The sequence below is a fragment of the Rhinoderma darwinii genome, chromosome 1, assembly GCF_050947455.1.
Source record: "Rhinoderma darwinii isolate aRhiDar2 chromosome 1, aRhiDar2.hap1, whole genome shotgun sequence".
In the NCBI taxonomy this organism is placed as follows: domain Eukaryota; kingdom Metazoa; phylum Chordata; class Amphibia; order Anura; family Rhinodermatidae; genus Rhinoderma; species Rhinoderma darwinii.
Window position 1 is genome coordinate 422,768,881 of NC_134687.1, and position 20,568 is coordinate 422,789,448.

Genomic DNA, 20,568 nt, shown 5'->3' on the forward strand with positions numbered 1-20,568 from the left:
TGTATGTTGGCAGTGTGAAATGTGTGGCCCAAAGTCATTTAACCCTTTAAAAACATCAGTTACATATTCAAATCTGGAAAAAGTGTACATTTTCCCACTTTGATGCCAGCTTTCATGCCCAGAACCTGTTCGGGCCAGACTGAACTCTACTGATTTTGATGCGGCACATTCCTCTCTGTATATTCTCAGTGAAATGAGTGTCCCAAAGTTATTTAACCCATCAAAAACATCAGTTACTTATTCAAATCTGTAAAAAATTGTCAATTTACCCACCTTGATGGCAGCTTTTATTCCCAGAACCTGTTCGGGCCAGGCTGAAATTTACTGATTTTGATGCGGGACATTCCTCTCTGTATGTTGGCAGTGTGACATGGGTGACCCAAAGACAATTAACCCATCAAAAACATCAGTTACTTATTCAAATCTGGAAAAATTTTGAATTTGTCCACTTTCATGCCCAGAACCTGTTCGGGCCAGGCTGATCTCAACTGATTTTGATGAGGAGCATTCCTCTCTGTATGTTGGCAGTGCGAAATGTGTGGCCCAAAGTAATTTAACCCTTCAAAAACATCAGTTACTTATTCAAATCTGGAAAAATTGTCAATTTGCCCACTTTGATGCCAGCCTTCATGCAGGGCATTCCATTCTGTATGTTGGCAGTGTGAAATGTGTCTTAAAGTCTTTTAACCCTTTAAAAATACCAGTTACTTATTCAAATCTGGAAAAAGTGTCCGTCTACCCACTTTGATGCCAGCTTCTATGTCCAGAACCTGTTCAGGCCAGGCTGAGCTCTACTGAATTTTATGCGGCAAATTATTTTCTGTATGTTGGCAGTGTGAAATGAGTGGCCCAAAGTCTTTTAACCCTATAAATCACTTTGAAGTGCCCACTTTGATGCCGTTTTTTTGTGCCAGCTTTTTGTTTTTAGGCTGTTTTAGGCCCTGTTCACAGAGTATTTTGACGAGCTTTTTGCCATGGAAACCGCTCCGCAAAACTCGTCAAAAACCGTCCGAAAATGCCTCCCATTGATTTCAATGGGAGGCGGGGGCGGTTTTCTCCCGCGAGCGGTAAAACCGCCTCGCAGGAGAAGGAAGGTACATGCCCTATCTTCGTGCGTTTACGACTCTGACCTCCCATTGACATCAATGGGAGGCAGAGAAAGCGTATTTCGCAGTTTTTGTGCCCGTAGCACTCAATGGGCTCGAGCGAAAAACGCAGTGAGAATCGCGGCAAACGACGTGCAGGAAGGCCAAAATCTGCCTCAAAATCCCAAACGGAATTTTGAGGCACAATTTTCCTCCTGTAAAAAAAACTCAGTGTGAACGAGGCCTTAAAGAGGCTCTGCCACCAGATTTTGCAACCCCTATCTGCTAGTGCAGCAGATAGGCGCTGCAATGTAGATTACAGTAACGTTTTTATTTTTAAAAAACGAGCATTTTTGGCCAAGTTATGACCATTTTTGTAATTATGCAAATGAGGCTTGCAAAAGTCCAAGTGGGCGTGTATTATGTGCGTACATCGGGGCGTTTTTAATACTTTTACTAGCTGGGCGCTCTGAAGAGAAGTAACATCCTCTTCTCTTCAGAACGCCCAGCTTCTGACAGTGCAGATCTGTGACGTCACTCACAGGTCCTGCATCGTGACGGCCACATCGGCACCAGAGGCTACAGTTGATTCTGCAGCAGCATCAGCGTTTGCAGGTAAGTAGCTACATCGACTTACCTGCAAATGCCGATGCTGCTGCAGAATCAACTGTAGCCTCTGGTGCCGATGTGGCCGTCACGATGCAGGACCTGTGAGTGACGTCACAGATCTGCACTGTCAGAAGCTGGGCGTTCTGAAGAGAAGAGGATGTTACTTCTCTTCAGAGCGCCCAGCTAGTAAAAGTATTAAAAACGCCCCGATGTACGCACATAATACACGCCCACTTGGACTTTTACTTTTAAACACACCCACTTGGACTTTTGCAAGCCTCATTTGCATAATTACAAAAATGGTCATAACTTGGCCAAAAATGCTCGTTTTTTAAAAATAAAAACGTTACTGTAATCTACATTGCAGCGCCTATCTGCTGCAATAGCAGATAGGGGTTGCAAAATCTGGTGACAGAGCCTCTTTAACGTGTTTTCACCTCTGGCAGCTCAGTGCAACATATTTTATTATTAATATAAGTTTTCCCTTTAAGATATTCTTAAAAAAAACTAAAATACTGAAAATGTGAATAAGAAACCAACTTAAACCCTGAATAAGAAACTGGACGAATAAGAAACCAACCTCAGCATCGTTCATTGCATCACCACTAAGGTAAAGAGGAACAACCTCCCCACTACTACCAGCATTACCTCACTTGTGCACAGCAGGACCCCATAAACACACAAGGCTCTGGTAAAACAAGAGATAGACATAGTTTTCATAGGGGCATCTGTGGCCAATGCACTTACGGGGCACTTCTGGGTGGGGAGCATTTATGCGGGCTTTTGTGAATGAGGCACCTTTGTGGTACCTGTAGATGAGGCACTTATGGCGGTGACACCTGTCACTCCAAACTAGCATTTACGATTTCCTCGCCTTCTGCTTCCCGCCTAAATCGCTCCAATCCAATCTCAAGGAGCAGAGTTCTCCCAACACCTACGCCGTTCTGGCGATGACGTCACGCATCCACCAAGACCAATACAACTCCTCCCTAATAAGCAGTGAGACGCCCAATAGCCGATCACGTGACCTGTTTACCTGTCTTTGCAGAGTTCAAGTGAAGACCTTCGATGTCGTGTACTATAAAAGGGTAACTCGGCAGGGGCGCGGGAGTAAGAACGGGGCGCAGGGTGTAGAGCGAGGCAGATGAAGCAGAGCCTTAGGTTGACAGGTGTTGTTTTTGGCGGCCTTTGGTTTCGGTGTGTAACGTACTGCAATTTATGACCTGTAGGCGTTGCCCGAAGTACTATACCAAGGCCTGCCATATAATGTGTGCTGTTGTTTCTTGCATGCAACTGAAATAGGTCACCCATACAATGATAAAAGTGTGAAGATTGTTTGTTGCGTTTACTGTAGGTAAGGAATGGAGACTGGAATTATGATATTTTGCATGGTTATTGTTTACATAGTCCTCACACAAACCTGAGCATTTATATGCTATATTAGCCCCTGTTCACACTAGTACAGGTTCTGTTCCTTCAGGTTTCCATATTAAAGTTTATATTCTACCTGGCAAAAATGGGTAGGCCTGACAGATCTCATTATATTAGGCTCTGTCCACGTTTAATTCAGAGGCTCCGTTACAAAAAATTCTGTCAGATTTGACGTGTGGTATAGCCGCGCTATTCTTCCTGTCAAAACGACGGGGTCCCAATGCTGTTGTAAGTCAGCGGGGTCTGTTGGTTGTCAGTGGCATCCATTGCATGACAGATGCAGAAGAAGGCTCGCTCTGAGCTAAAACTCTGCTGCTGTCTGTACTGCGACAATAAAAAGATTTTCTTTTTTCGAATGCTGACGTCATTGCTTCTTTCTTGAGTGGGCCCAAAAAGACGGCCTGTTGCGTTCTTAGGGTATGTTCGCACACACTTTTTTCAGACGTAATTCGGGCGTTTTACGCCTGAAAAAACGGCTCCATTACGCCTACAAACATCTGCCCATTGCTTTCAATGGGTTTTACGATGTTCTGTTCCTACGAGGTGTAACTTTACATGTCGCTGTCAAAAGACGGCGCGTAAAAAGACGCCCTCGTCAAAGAAGTGCATGTCACTTCTTGGGATGTTTTTTGGAGCCGTTTTTCATTAACTCCATTGAAAAACAGCTCTAATAACGTCCGTAAAATACGCCGTGAAAAACGCGAGTAGTTACAAAAATGTCTGAAAATCAGGAGCTGTTTTCAGGCGAAAACAGCTCTGTAATTTCAGAGGTATTTTGATAAGCCGTGTGAACATACCCTGACATCTGCATATAAAGTGACGGTGGTGCTGTTCCTATCCTTATTTCTACAAGATGCAGTAGATCGTTGTGGCTTCAGTTATGAACGTAGACCACAATGCAAGTCTGAACGTAGCCTTAGGCTATGTTAGGAGCCAGTACAAAATAGTTGGTGTCTGTCGTGTGACAGATCAGGCACTTCAGTTTTTTTTTGTTCTGCTTCTGGGACGGAGCAGTACAACGGAAACCCCAGATGCAGATGTGAATGAAGACTTGAAAAGCTTTTCCAGTTTTAGAAAAACATGGCAGCATTCTTCCAAAAACAGTGCCACACCTGCCCACAGGTTTTGTGTGGTATTGCAGCACAGCTCCATTAACTTCAATGGAGCCGAGCTGCAATACCACACACAACCTGTGGACAGGGGTGTCACAATTTCTGGAAGAAAGCCATGTTTTTCTAATGCTGGACAACCCCTTTAACGATACCTGGTAGACTCTGTTCACACTAGCTTCTTGGCTACTATTTCTAACCGAGCCATAATAGCTATGGGAACCAATTTCCAACGGATAATGACGCATGCTTACAGACCTTGTTGACATCTATGGGGTTTGTTGGGGCTCCAGTATTTTTGAGGGCAAGAATAGCTGTTCTTGCTGTTAAAAATACCGGAAAGGCCAGCTGAAACTGTGACTGAACATCTTGAATTATACTGTGAGGGGGCAGCTATGGGGGCTTTATACTGTGTGGAGGGCAGCTGTGGGGGCATTGTACTATGGAGGGCAGCTATGGGGTATTATACTGGGTAGGGGGCATTCTAAGCGCATTATACTGTGTGGAGGGCACTATGAGGGTATTATACTGTGTTGAGAGCACTGTGGGGCATTATGCTGTGCGGGGGAAAGCTTGAGGGGGTTTATTATATACAGTAATATACAGCAGGCTCAGGGAATATATATTCAATGGTGTAGCATGCAAATAGGAGGTGTGGCATGTAAAAAGAGGTGTGACCTAAATAATCGTAATCTAGGTTACATGTTCCATTAATCGTGATTTTGATTAGGGCTGGACGATTAGACCCAAGTCAGTGGTATTTATTTTTTTCAAAACGCAGAATGCTGTGGGTATGGCATCTCTATAGGATTTGAATAATACCAGAAAAAAATGCGTGAGTAAAATGTTATAAAATACCCCCCAAAAAAATAAAATACATAATAATTTGAAATTTGCTGGTTTTTTACAAGTATTTAAAACCGCTGAAAAAAAGTGTGTGTGTGAAGGATGCTCTAGGGCAGGGGTCTCAAACTCGGTCGGGTAAGTGGGCCACAGATAGAAAAAATGGGAAGTTGACGGGACGCATTACTTTCAAATTTGATAGAATACAAAATTATTATTAATCAATTAGTTATTTGAACTACTATAACATTATATTACTATAATACTACATTACTATAATAATACCGCTAGGTTTAAGATTTGAGATATTTCTCCACATGCTTATTTCAACTTTCCAGTTTAAAGGGAATGTGTCGCTAAAAAAATTATTTTTTTCCTGTTAGTTAATTAGTATTTAAGTGATGAAACATTGTTTAAATATTTTTAAAAATTTCACAAGTCAGGAAATATTATAAATTAGATTCTAATGTATAACATTTCCATGTGCTGGTCACTAGAGGGAGCAATTCCTAAAATTGCAGCATTGCAATGTGGTAAAGCAAACTCATTGCTTTATGCTGCAAATCTCTCTCTCTCTCTCTCTCGCTCTCTCGCTCTCTCATAACACGAACATAACTTACCTGCTCTTGCCATATTTTCAGACGTAAAACGAGGCATTATACGCCTCGTTTACGTCTGAAAATAGGCCGTGTGAACCCAGCTTTAGGTGCTTTACACCACTCCACACTAGGGATGTCACGATACCAGAATTTTGACTTCGATACCGATGCTTCATGTAGTATTGCGATTTCTATACCAATTCGATACTTTGCCAACAGTAATAAAAAAAAAGTTCTTCCATTTTCTGATGTGAGGTGCGATGATGACACAGGCAGTTGTTAAGACATACCTAAGAATGCCCTAACAACAGGAAATATGGTAAGACAGCCCTGGAGTCCTTCAATGGACCCTGGGCTGTCTGCTCATATATGGTATGTCCCTCAATCGCGTCACAGGAATTGCCGGTGACGCGATCCAAGGGGCATCCCCCTTCTCATTTTCCCCTGAATGCTGCAGTCCGCTGTGATCGCAGCATTCACGGGAATAACGGCGGAGATGAGAGGTTTCTCTCATCTCCGCCAGCGGGGCTGCGGCTGTGTAATACAGTCATTGCCCCGCTCCTGACAGGAAGTGTGCGCGCAGTCAGCATGAGGAGATGCAGCTGGCGCTGCACTAATGAGCGGCGGTTCAGGTTTCTGTTTTCAGTGCCGCCGCTCATTAGTGCAGGTCTGTCCGCATCACATCATCCTGACCGCGCGCACTTGTCAGGACTCCGGAGCAGGGCAATGACTGTATTACATGGCCGCAGCCCCGCTCTCATACATTCATGTGTTACAATACTGAGCTGTGCGGCGGCACAGCTCAGTTTCGAAATGCATGAAACAACGGTATCGAACCGTTTAGGGATGCAGAGTATCGAAACGGTATCGAAGTTTCGATGCATCGTTCATCCCTACTCCAGACCACGCTTGGTATTGCGTATAGTGATCTTAAGCTTGTCTGCAGTTGTTCGACCGTGGAAACAAAACTTTGTGAATCTAGCGACACACAGTTTTTGTGCTGATATCACTTCCAGAGGCAGTTAAGGACTCTTTAGTGAGTGATGCAACAGAGAATAGTTGATTTTTACATGCCATGCACTTCAGCACTTGGTAGTCCCACTCTTTGTGTTTACATGGCCTACCTATTTGAGGCTGAACTGTTGTCACTGCTAGATGCTTCTACTTCACAATAATAAAACTTAGGCCTAGTTCACACAGTTTGTTGCAGGCAGAAAAAAATCTGCCTGCGCTTTTGTGTTTTCCGTTTTTCTGCGTCTTCTTTTGCCCACGGCCATTGATGACCGCTGGCAACTAACGCTGTGAAAGACACTCGGAAACGAGCGCTGCAGGTTTTTTCTGCCTCCCATTGATTTAAATTTGAAGTCAAAAGCGAAACCGCGACAAGAAAGGACGTGCCTCTCATTGAAATCAACGGGGGCGATTTCCGCGTCAAATTTAGCGCCAAAAAAACTGTGTGTGAACTGGACCTTAGGGTTTTACAAAATTCAGGAACTGACTTGTGGCATCCTATGTCAGGGCATCCTAAATCACCTCACTCTTCAATACAACCCATACAACTACCAATGTTTGTCTACAGAGATTGCATCGCTGTTTGCTTGCTTTTATGCACCTGTTTGCAATGGTTGTGGCTGAAGCACCTGAACTAAATAGATAGGAGGGGTGTCCACATACTTCTGTCCATATAGGGTATGAATGGCAGAATATTTTTTTTTTGTACTGTTTGGAATAATGACTAGTTGCGCCTGTCATGACCATATTCTGCCCTTAGAATATTTCCATGACAGATCCGCTTTAAATATAGAACATGTATCTTGTTATTGGACTAAATAAGTGGAATTTTCCAAATACTCATTGCTATTGGAGTATCAGCCTATGTCATTTTATTTTCTTATAGATCCTATTAGTTGTCTTAGTCAGTGCTTGTTGTGTCTTCATGACGTTCAATAAGGGGTTATTTCCCAGGCTCTGCCTACATTTTCCTTGACATGACAGTGTTTGTTCACTGTACTTGTTACTTTCCTCAACTTTCCACATTCCAGATATTGTATAATTAGAAGATGAGAACCTAGCAATAACCTATTTTCATTAACATTCTTTGACTGTAATCCAGATGATGTAAGATTTCCATGCTACACACAGATCTACCAAAACTCCCTTTAGCAGAGAAAAGACAGTCCCCTGATAAAACTATTATAGAGAAAGAGATTAGTTAGGCAGCAGAGCTGTAAGGGTATGTTCACACGCGTAACAAAAAACGTCTGAAAAATACGGCGCTGATTTCAGAGAAAATAGCCTCTGATTTTCAGGCGTTTTTGAAGCGGAGAATGAAATTTGGAGCTTCTTTTCAGATGTTTTTTGAGGCGTTTTTCAAAGTGTTCAATGGAAAATCAGCTCCAAAAAACGCCTCAAGAAGTGACATTCTACTACTTTTTACGGAGCGTCTTTTTACGCTCCGTTTTTTGACAGGGAAGCGTAAAATGACAGCTCGTCTGCACAGAACATCGTAAGACCCATTGCAAGCAATGGGCAGATGTTTGCCGACGTATTGGAGCCGTCTTTTCAGGCGTAATTCGAGGCGTAAAAAGCCTCCATTACGTCTGAAAATAGGTCGTGTGAACACAGCCTTATAATGTTAGGCTGGATTCACACAAGCACATTACGTCCGTAATGGACGGAACGTATTTCGGCCGCAAGTCCCGGACCGAACACACTGCAGGGAGCCGGGCTCCTAGCATCATAGTTATGTACGATGCTAGGAGTCCCTGCCTCTCTGTGGAACTACTGTCCCGTACTGAAAACATGATTACAGTACGGGACAGTTGTCCTGCAGCGAGGCAGGGACTCCTAGCGTTTTAAAGGGGTTTTCCACTTTCTGACACTGGATAGGTCATCAGTATATGTAGGTGCGTGTCCGACACCCATACCCTGCATCGATCTGCAACTCCGGCTGCCTCCGGACGATGTTGCCGGAAGCAGATGGCTCTGGTCAAAGAATAGCGGCCGAGCTGCAGTATTGCAGCTCTGCTCCTATTCAAGTGAATAGGAGCAGAGCTGCAGTTCTGCCGAACAAACGCTATGCAGTAGTCAGAGCAATCTGCTTTCGGCTCCAACTACTGCATCCCGTTCCAAACTTCTGGTACACGGAGGCAGCCGGAGTTGCGGATCGGTGCAGGGTCCGGATGTCGGACGCGTACCGATCATATACTGATGACCTATCCGGTGGAGAGGTCATCAGTTTTCAGAAAGTGGACAACCCCTTTAATTTGACCCCTGATAATCCTAGAACTTATTTTCAACACAGAACTGCCATGTAATATGGAATTTCATAAGAGCAGAAACAGAAGTCTAAGGGCCCATTCACATCTGCGTTGTCTTTCCGTTGATCTGTTCTGCTCAACCTTTCTGTCAGATGAACGGAAAGCAAAACGGAAACTATCGCCTCCGTTTGCATTACCTTTGATTTCAATAGTATTTTTTTTTCTTTTTGTTCTTTCCAGTTTGCCTCCATTCTGCTAGGTTTCCGTTTTTTTTCACAGAAACAATAGTGCTGTCGACTACGCTATTGTTTCCATGAAAAACAACAAAAACCTAGCGGAACAGGGACAAACTGAAACCAACTGAAAAAAAAATACCATTGAAGTTAATGGTAATGCAAACGGAAGCGATAGTTTCTATTTGGCTTTCCATTCATCTCTTCCTCTGATGGAAATTATGAACGGAAGCCAGCGCTGATGTGAACAGGCTCTAAAGCTACATGCACACGCTGCGTAATTTGATGATGAAAATCTGTATCAAAACTGCAGGTAGGGCTGGGCAAATCGAAATCAAAATTCAGAGCAATTAATCAACGTCATGTTGCAAATTTTGGTTTTATGAATTATTTTCTCCCGGTTTAAACTGTATCTGCATCTTCAGGACGCAGATACCGTTGAATCCAATGGTAGAGCAGGGAGACGTAAAGTCCCTGCTCTATCATTCACTATGTATTGCTGGATGTGAGGCAGTGACATCATCGCGCTTGTCTGCACCGAGCTGCACAGACCTGAGGAGCAGAGGGATCTTTTCCACTCATCATTGGAATGGGGTTAGGTGAGTATGTATATGATTATTTTTATCAGCAACTATTGGGGCTGTGTGGGTGCAACTATGGGGGCATTATACTGTGTGGAGGGCAACTATAGGGGCATTATACTGTGTGTGGAGGGCAACTATAGGGGAATTATACTGTGTGTGGAGGGCAACTATAGGGGAATTATACTGTGTGGGTGCAACTATGCGGCATATGCTGTGTGGGGAGCACTATGTGGAAAATATACTGTGTGGGGCAGTGTCAGGGGGTATATTCTATACAACCGGCTCAGGGGATAAAGCCTCTTGCTCACCATATTGTGTCATAATCGTGTGCGACTCCAAAGGTGTACCTCGAGTCTGTATAGACATTCACCCTTTTACCTGTGCCAAACTTACATGCTTCTGCAAGTGCCATGACTTCTGCCTCTTGGGCAGAGCTGCTGGAGGGCAGTGACTTTTTCAGCTCTGTCTTACCTTCCTGGACATCACAAGAGAACACAACATAGAAGTATAGTAGAAAACGCTTATAACCCCCAGAAACGATGCAGAACTTATGTATACAAAACGAGTCATACATACACTTCTATCTTACTTTTCTCAATTGTTAACTCGCTAACTCACTCCTAATAGTCGCAACGTGGACGTTCAAGAGTGCTGTCCAGATTCGTAGACAGGAGTGGTTACCCGCCACTTCACACACAGAGTTTATAATAAAGTGTCTCACCTTAGACCCAGATTCTGGTGGATAACTCTATAAAACACAGAGGGACTATACCATATACTTCCGTCCATTCAAACAGCAAACATACAGTTAGCATAACAATATTACATATTTTTCAATATTAGATATATTCTGCAATCTGTAATATAAACCAAAGTTTTCCTATGGAGATTGGACATCAAATCATTAATTACAGCAGTTTATATAGCCAATATGACGTATGCACACCAGAAGATAGAGAGACTAAAAATACAATATCACTGGCACATGTCTATATAATATAATGCGGTAAAGATAAAGGTTAATTTATTATATACAATGGTTAGTTGAACAGATGGAATTCCTGTGACTCCCTGTCTGGTAACTCACACAATAAAATCAGTAACTTCTGTTCTCCCACAAGACACGTCATCATTCTCCATGTTAATACATTAGTAAAAAGTTTCATTTCTTAATGTTTTCTATCATACACCCCAATATTTACAAGTATTAAGCTGATCCGTCATATACTTAATGTGCCCACCCTCCGCTACTTGATAACATATTAAACACTTTGTCAGCAGAAAAACCTTTGCAGAGAAACTTGTATAGCTCAATACACATTTTAGTTTCCGATACATAAATTTATAAAACTTTCCTAACAGCATCTAATATGAAAAACTATTACATTTTATTGGTAAGCATGCTTGAAATGGCCTTATCTATAGCCAAAATGTAGCTCACGGGTGACCAATAACATGGAATACTTTTTCATATTGAACGCTGCAGTCATTTTGCCTTTTTGCTGTTCTTCATGGTCACATTTCTGAGATTCACTAAAGTAGGCACTACATGTGTTGAGGGAGTTCAGGCGGTCCGCTAGTAGTTATATTGCTATGGTGAGATTTTGTTTTGATCAGTATCATCCAACAATAACTCAATAGCTGTTTAGAATGTCCTTGAACAGTACCTTTCAAAGAATGGTAGTTGGTGGTACAATTGAATTGCTCAATTTGATCCAGCCTGCAGGTTAGTGTTATCACATTAGCTTGCAACTTAAAGAGCTTCCATACCTAGTCCAGCCTGTTAACCATCTTGTCTCTGTCATCCTCTGATGGAGGTAATCATGTGCTGATGGCTAGACACAGGACAAAATAGAGTTTTCTGTTTATGCGAAAGGAGTGAGTATCATGGGAAGAGTACCATGTAAGTTGATGTAGGACACCAATGTGTGGCTCCCGAGGCCACAGAGATTTTTTCTGTCGCTGCTGATTGCACTGGCGCTGAGTTGATAATGCATAGTGAGTGCAAGAAGTTTATGAGGGTGCCTTAAGTTGGGGCATCATTGGGTGAAAGTTCTCTTTACCAAGCAGAAATTAAAGAAAGTGTCAATCCTTGGCTCTAGGAGGGTGCCGCTGCCTTTCCCTTTTGTGGGATCTTGTTTTTTGTAAAGGCAGTTTTGCACTCTACTGTTCGCTTATTTTATATAGCTTTACATTTTTGAAATACATCAATGTCCTTGGCAGGTTTTGTATTTGCAGGAATTCTTTGGAGTAGGGCAATAACCTTCAAAGTAGTTCATTGGTAAACACACAGCCAATCTTATCTAGTCCTTTTTCCATTTTCTTATATATAATTTAATACTGCGGTTAAAGAGGGGAAATAAAAATGTAATTATATTCAAAGCTAGATAATACATTCATATACTGCTTGCTTCTTGCTTACTACACTTATTTACTTTGCACTGCAGGGTGAAATTAATCAGCCTTCGGGTGGCACCGCAGTATGGTATGAATTTGTCCCACCACATACAGTACCAGCCTGCTTGCTATATGAGTAGTAAAAGCATTGCATTTCCTGCTGTCAGTCGTGAAGGCATCCAGCCTCATTCCATCTTGGAAGAATTGAGGACTCCCTTTTCCCGTGCACTCATCGGAAGATTTTTCCAAGATCCGCCCCGGTTGGGGAACCAGTTCCTGGAGGATTCTCTTCTCCAGGGTTACCTCAAGAGACATCTTCCTCCTGTGGTATGCAGATAGATGCTTTAAACTTACATAGTAGCATAAGGAAGAATGTGCTGTTTGTGTTTCTCAGAGGTGATTATTTTTGCCTAATGCCTTACATCAAATGTTACATAGTAGCAATTAAATGTTTGTTAAAACGACCCTCCGGTCTCAGGGAAAAATTATGAAATTAATGGGGTATATGGCGTAATATTACCAGGTGTCCTCCAGTTGCCCCCCATTCCGTGGATATGCCATTTTTGGGTCTACTTCTATGTTGTCTCAAACCAACCACAGTGCTTTTCAGACGGAGTCTAAGACACTCCCTCTATTGACTGATTGGACGAAACTGTTCACATGAGCAGCCCTGGCCAGTCCGAGAACAGTGGGAGTGTCTCAGACACGTATTCTAAGAAGCGCTGCAGCCATTTTAGGACAGCACAGAGGGAACCCTGAAACGGCGGATCCACGGCAGAGGAGCACAACCGGAGGGCATCAGATAAAATTACTCCATATACTCCATAATATTTAAAATGTTGTCCAGGAACCTGAGGGTCGCTTTAATTGGAAATTAAAAGTAAGTCCACTGGGGAATTTATAAGGTAGACTCATTGCAAATAAGGTAACGCTACTCAACTTATGATGGTGTACCCATATAAACAGTTATTGCTAGTGTTCATGCACTCATTCATATACATTGTTGTTGGGATGTACTAAGCTATCTGGAGCCAATTATTTTCCTGGCTGAGCTGACCTCATCCCCTTCTCCCGTATAAAGCGTTGATTCCATTTCCCTCTGTCTGCAACTACTCATAGAAACTATGTACACATGGACCAGCATGTTGGCTTGTATCACACAACTCCCTGTATATACAGCTAGCTCTAGTAATATGTTTCCAAATTGATGTAACTGTTGATCAGGTGACTCTGAACTTAACAGTACATTAAATGACTAATGTTGTCATAGGCTGACTGTAATTGACTAGTTCAGAAAAAACCTTTACTTGTACACTTAGCCGACCACAATCTTCCTAGACTCCCTCATAAACATGCACGTTTGGATCAGCAGAGCTTACGTGTTTTTTTTTTTTTTAATAGGGAGATGAAAGTAAGCTGCTGTCAGATGCCTCTGGCAGCTGCTTTTCTTCCAGGGAAACAAAGGATAAGTTGACATCATATTTGTGATGAATGTTTTGTGTGTATGCCAGGAAAGCTCCCAACGTACGCACTAAACGTGTCCATGAGGTTACGTCAGCCTGATGGAGACTAAAAAAAAAAGTGTAATTTTGGCCTCCATTGTGCTGGTATATGTTGCTAAACCACAAAAAAAAGGTATGTAACAGCGTAGTAGACTACCCTATTGCATAAAACGGAATCCAGAAAGAAAACCATTACCACACGTATATGTTGTTAACAATGGGACCCCATAGCGATGTATCCCTCTATATGCCTATACAGTGGGATTGGTTGCAACTGTAACGGCTGTCCCCACGGCCTCTGCTCCGGTTCCGGCGCCCACCCTCACCGGCTGCTCATCCCGAGCTCCACTTACCCGGTCCGGACGCTCTGCTGGCCCTGGACGGCGTCAGGTGAGTGCATCCATTACCTCCTTCCGCGGTCGGCATCCTCGATGTGCGGCTGCAGTCACTAGAGGGCGCGCGCGCTGACTCGTCTTGCCTTAAAGGGCCAGCGCGCACCTTAATTCCCAAGAACTTCCTATTTAAGGTTCCTCCTCCCTTCCATCCCTGCTTGTTCAACCAATTTCCCCGTGAGTTCCCTGTGCCCTAGTTCCCTGTTTCCGTTCCTTCTGCCTTTGTCTGGATTTCCCGTTACTGACCTCTGCTTGCACTTGACTATCTATTGCTGCCATACCCATTACGCCGCCTGCCTTGACCTATTGCTGCCATACCCGTTATGACGTCTGCCGCCTGTCCTGACTTCTGCCTATCCATACGACTGCCTCTACCCGCTGTGCAAAGCGTTGCCTGGGTTCCAAGCACCATCTCCCAGACGATACCGAGGATCCACGAACAAATCGGTGAGAACCGTTATAGCAACATTTTCGTTGCAGGTATACGGGAGGAGATCTTTGAGGTAAAACCTTCGAAGATGACGGGTCACTGCAATGAGAAAATCTCCTCACTCACCATGTACAAACCACCCTGACCCTGCACAGCAGATCCCCCACAGCTCCTGTCCACCTGTAACTTCTGCAGTAGCTCAGCCCTGAGCAGAAGCGCCGTGATCAGCAGCAGAGGCTATACATTCTACGTACTACACAGTTTTATACATTCTACGTACCACACATTTCAGCTTTTACTGTGGTTCAGACAGGATGAAAGACAATCCATCGTCCCAAGCTTTGCAGGCTCAGAGATTAGATTCACTGCGCTGGGGCTCCTATTTGCAGCCTCCCTGCTGAATAGAGGCAGGTACTGGTACACAATGCAGAAAAATGCAGTGTGCGCAGCTCTGAGTCCAGATGCCATTCAAGCCCTTTCTTTGGCAAAGATTTCATTCTGCTTTGTGGCGCAAAGCAGAAACCTGGTCATTCTGAAACACCGCATCGGGGAGGAACAGCATATCCTCACAGACAGTGCCCAGTACCAGCATCTACTGCTGTGAGTACTGCCTGCTTTTTCCCCATAGAGATAGGGAGTAGGGCTGCATGGTCGACGTATCCCACTGTATGCCTACACAGTGGGATACGCAAGGGGGCATGTTACTATGGCTGTGACACTGTCCAATCAACTGGAGAGAGGAGAGCGTGTGCGCCCGCACGCGCAGCTCGAAGCTGTGCGCGCATGCTCTCACTCACTCTTCAGCTCTCGGCAGACAAGGACAAGACTGTGAGGTCTCGCGAGAGATCATACAGTCATGTCTGTCGAGAGCTGAAGTGTGAGTAAGAGCATGCGCGCACACGCTCTGCTCTCTCCAGCTCCTGCTGTGGCACTGTCCGTAGCTGATTGGACAGTGTCACAGCCATAGCAACATTGCGATTACATGCACATTACATGACAGTTCAGGTGGTTATTTAAATATCGGGTGCCAAATATAACGACACCGATATCTAAATAATGGAGGGTAGGAAAAAAAGGTAAAGTGCCCCAGGGTTGTATGGGCAGGTTAAAGGTTCTCTTTAAAGCCCTGTCTGCCCATCTTTTTGGTCCATGCATGTCATAAAATAATACAAAGATATACTGTGCATTGTGAGCGGCTCTCAAATGTGGGATGCACTGCAGTCAGCATGACTCCAGATACCAGAGACAACCTACCAGCACCTTATTGAGTCACTCCCCGACAGTCTAGCTGCTGTCCATGCTGCACACGGCGGTTACTCTGGATATTAGCTGGTGGTCATAATAATGTGACTCAACTCTGAGTGTAAAAGGGGTTTTCCATTTTTATGTAAGTAAAGCTTATTCACTACATTTTATGCAACTTTCTAACATACTTTGTATTTTATTTCCTAGTCCTGCTCTCAACTGAGAATAGGATACAATTGTACCAGTCTAGGCAATGCTCTGTGAGCTAAACAGCCTATATTCCAGACTGATACATTGTAGCAAACTATCTGTGAGATAGATCTGTGAGTTTTTTCCCTGTCCGTTTTAAAATTGGATGAATTTCGTTTGTAAATTTTTTGCCACATGCTGACCTCTGTAGATACTGCCACAGCCCCCCTTGTAGGTAGTGCCACACAGACGCCCCCTGTAAGCAATGCCACACAGCCCCCCTGTAGTTAATGCCACACAGCCCCCCTGTAGTTAATGCCACACAGCCCCCCTGTAGTTAATGCCACACAGCCCCCCTGTAGGTAATGCCACACAGCCCCCTATAGGTAATGCCACACAGCCCCCCTGTAGGTAATACCACACAGCCCACCTGTAGGTAGTGCTACACAGACCCCTTGTACATAGTCACCCCCCATAGATGGCACCCCACCCCCCTACTTTCCTGTAGAGGATGGCTCCAGGAGAAGTCCCTCACTTCACTGTCCATATATGGACATAGTGCAGTCAGGGACTTCTGTTTTAGCGGAATCCCCAATCCCCGGCCACAGCGTTGCCAAAGCTCCAACAGGAAGCAAAAAAATACCCTCCTCCTCCTCACATGCACTTCTCACTGTGAGGAGGAGAAGGTTAGAGAGTGAGCGACGGAAGACACGGCCGTCACTCGGGACACATTCCAGTGATGGTCGTGTATTACCTGGCCCCATAGACTTCTAACGGCCGAAAATAGGGCGTGTCCCATTTTTTGACGGACGGGTTTCCCGGGCCGTCAAAAAATCGGTCGTGTGAATAGCCCCATTTGGGGTCTATTGTTCCTACTGCAGCCGTGTGACGGACGTTTTATGAACGGCCGTCACACAGTCGGGAAACCCTGTCGTGTGCATAAGGGCTTAGCCTTTTGCTCTGCTGGAGTAATATCCAACAGATTAATTAAGAGGCAAACACCTCTTAAAGGCTATGTACACCTTTTTGAAAGTGAATTATTTATTTTTTTTATAAAAATTTCAGTGTGTTTGGTGCAATTATTCTTTATTAGAAATTATTTGTTCTTTTTGAGATACAGCTGCTCTGACCTGTGTACAGAGCAGTTGTATAGTTCGCTAAATCCTGTACGAGTTCAGGGTCGGCGGTAGACGCGCAAGATCCACCTGTCATCCATCACATCTAACTTCATAACCTAGATGTGATCGATTACAGGTGATTCCTGTGTGTCAGAGATACGCAGGACCTGCTGACACTGAACCCATTAAGTCCACAGGACAGACGGATTCAGGTCTTAGCAAAAGATACAGCTGCTCTGTATACGTGATACAGAGCAGCTGTATCTCAAAAAGTAAAAATAATTTTTAATAACTAATTATAAAGTTGCACCAAACACACTGACTGACATTTTTATATAAAAAGAATCCCTTTCAAAGGTTTATATAGCCTTCAATAAATCTGTTGCATCTTTTACTGGCTGTGCTCCACAATTGTGGCATAACAATTCGACTGTTACACCCTCCCATCACCGCTCGAACAGACCTAAAAAAGAAATTGAGTGCGTCAGTACCTTCTATGAGCCGTTGCCTGATTTGAGAACCTGAAAGAAGTGGTGAGGTTGAGTACCACCTCTTCTTATTTTTTATTTTTTATTGTACAATAGGGAAAAGGGAGGTAGCCTGATCAAGGGGAGCAAGATACGGGGCCTTGCATGGGCCTCTACCTTGTTATGCCCCCACAGATAACTATCCACTTGCTGGTGTAAATTACAGTAAATATGTTGAGCCTTGGGTGACCCCCTTCTTCCCTTTTGTTAAGCCAAGCCACTTTTGAAAAACTCCTCCTAATTACAACTTTTGTCCCTTTTGCGACTAGTGTAGAAAAAATAATAAATTCCCCCCAAAGTATATAAGAAAGTTGCACAAGAGATTTAAGCTTTATTTACATAAAACCAGAAAAACCCTTAAAGCGTGTTTTTTCAGGTTAAAGAGGCTCTGTCACCAGATTATAAGTGCCCTATCTCCTACATAATCTGATCGGCGCTGTAATGTAGATAACAGTTGTTTTTATTTTGAAAAACGATAATTTTTGAGCAAGTTATTAGCAATAGAAATGTATGACGCTGACCAATCCGTGTCATACACTTCTCATTGTTCCAGTACAGCTTCTTTCACTGCACAGCGTGATCGTGCACAGTGTGATTGTGACTGCACAGCGTGATCTCGCGGTGTTGCGAGTACTGCTAAAAATGAATGGAGAGAAGTGTATGACGCTGATTGGTCAGCATCATACACTTCTCTTTACAACGCCCAGTTAGTAAAAAAAAGTAAAAACACGCCCAGTTGTCTATTAAGAAACTAATTAGCATAAATCTAAAATTGCTCATAACTTGCTCAAATATGATTGTTTTTCAAAATAAAAACCACTGCTGTTATCTACATTACAGCGCCGATCAGATTATGTAGGAGATAGGGCACTTATAATCTGGTGACAGAGCCTCTTTAAGCAGTCGTGTGTGTGTGTGGGTGTGTGTGTGTGTGTGTGTGTGTGTGTGTGTACGTAAGAAAAAACACTAACTGCACATTATACAAAATCTTTCCGATATTTATCCGCAGTTTTCCCCTTTTGTAGGCTCTGTTTCTAATTGTCAGTCTTCCCAGATCTCACCTCCACAGGAGGAGGAGACTGTGCTGTGTATGAGAGACATCATAGCAGCTAGAATAAAGGAGAATCCTGCTCTTCTATCTAGCACACGTGTAAAAGCAGCAGCATGGAAGACCTGTAAGGAGCAGAGTAGCTGAGAATCCAGCTCTGGGGTAGCATAAAACGCTACTAGAAGCTGCAGCAGTGTCTCCCTCCAGCAGCTCCATCCTCCTCCCAGCTGGTGTAGATTTCACTCTGTGGGGCGTAGTAAGGTAGAGGACCATGGCTCCCTCCCCCGATCAGACTACCCCCCCCTTCAACAACTTCACATTCATCAATCATTTAAAAAATAAAGTAAAGCCTTTAGAGTGAGGCGTCGCATATAAGGCCCTGACACTGCTCGGTGTCAGGACCTTGTATGAGGCGCAGCATACTAAGGAAGCCTAAGAGGAGCAGCTGTGAGGTGAGCATACTTTTTTTTATTTGTTTTTTATTTTAATGTCCGATGGAGGGGTACAGTACGATGGGAAAGGGGGGGATGGATGGTGCATGGCCGGCCGAAGGATACAGAACACTTATTAAAAGGAGTTCGCATCTTACTCCAAAAAATTTTGTATTAAAGGAGTTTTTCAGTCCCTAAAAATTGATGACCTATCCTCAGTATAGGCCATCAATAGCTGATCGGTCCGGGTCCAACTCCCGGGACCCCCGCCGATCTGTTTTGAAGGGGGTGCAGCACTCGTACGATTGGTGCTTCTCCTTAATTTCTACTTGCTCACTGTGAATAGTCAACACAGATGTAGCGGCGATTCACAGTATTCGGACTTGTTCACACGGCGTGTTCAACAAATAGATGGTAGAGGAAGTAAACTTTAAAACTTTTTTTTACCCTTATTGATCCAGAGAAAGGTAGGAAATCCATAAGGCACCAAAAATTCCCCATATGAGCCCAAGTGGCGATTAGACTGGACCAACGTTCAAAACAAGAATTCTATACGTTTACATATGTGCTGATATTATTTTGTTCTTAGAATTTATCTATGCCATTTTTTGAAGCCATCAAATTTTACTGCATAGATATATATTTGTATGGTTGTTTTTTGTTTTTTTATGTAGGTGTTGGAAGAAGTTAGCCAGGATCTTGAACGTTTTGGACAAAGATTAGTAGATGAGATTGACAACCTTGGACGTGAATGTGAACTCAATCCACCTCACTTGCAGCATTATGATGCCTGGGGCCGAAGAGTTGATCGCATCATCACCTGTCCAGCTTGGCAACGGATGAAGGTGGTGTCTGCAGAGGAAGGCTTGATGGCAACAGCATATGAAAGAAAATACTCCAGTTGGAGGTAAATATATATGTTTTGAGACTATGAAAATAAAACATTTACATAGAAAAACTGTTACACACCTACTTTAAACACTGTTCCCTTTATAGATTTCAGCATTTAGAAATGAGAAATAAACATGTAACATATCTTAAGTTATAAAAATAGCTACATTTTTATATCACATAAAATAGTTGCGAAGGTTATAATATTAATAATCTTCATATAGCTCCACAATATTTTGCAGCACTTCACAATTCAGAGAGAAAATGTGAAAATAAGATCAGCCATTTCAGAGAGACAAGATGTGTGACGGCCATGCTCGCAAGAGTTTACAATCTTCAAGGAATAAGGGCTCGTCCACACGCTGCGGAATTGCTGTGTTTTTTCCGTACGGAATTTCAGATGGAAAAAACGCAGCAGAATATAGTAGCAGCATAGTGGATGAGAGTTAACAAATCTCATCCACACGCTGCATAAAAATTCTGTGCAGGAATTGACCTGCGGTGCGTAATTTTCAGATCGCAGCATGTCAATTCCTGCTGCGGAAAGTGGACAGAATTGCTGTGCTTTTCAGAGAAGATGTCACCATCTCTTTGCATTGTGAAAAACGAAGTAAAACACGCACCATTTTCTGACGTAAATATCGC

General features: G+C 43.4%; 1 protein-coding gene across 4 annotated transcripts in view; it reads left to right on the forward strand.

Annotated features, from left to right (window-relative positions):
- Nucleotides 1-2,629: 2,629 nt before the first annotated feature.
- Nucleotides 2,630-20,568, forward strand: part of LOC142743034 (acyl-CoA dehydrogenase family member 11-like) — a 98,421-nt gene continuing 80,482 nt past the window's right edge. Inside the window, exons 1-3 of one of the 4 annotated variants that reach the window (XM_075853408.1) lie at nucleotides 2,677-2,782; nucleotides 12,201-12,477; nucleotides 19,707-19,939. In XM_075853408.1, the coding sequence (XP_075709523.1) occupies nucleotides 2,763-2,782; nucleotides 12,201-12,477; nucleotides 19,707-19,939 (530 nt within the window). In that variant the 5' untranslated portion in view covers nucleotides 2,677-2,762. The other 3 variants (XM_075853399.1, XM_075853415.1, XM_075853425.1) reach the window with 3 other exon arrangements.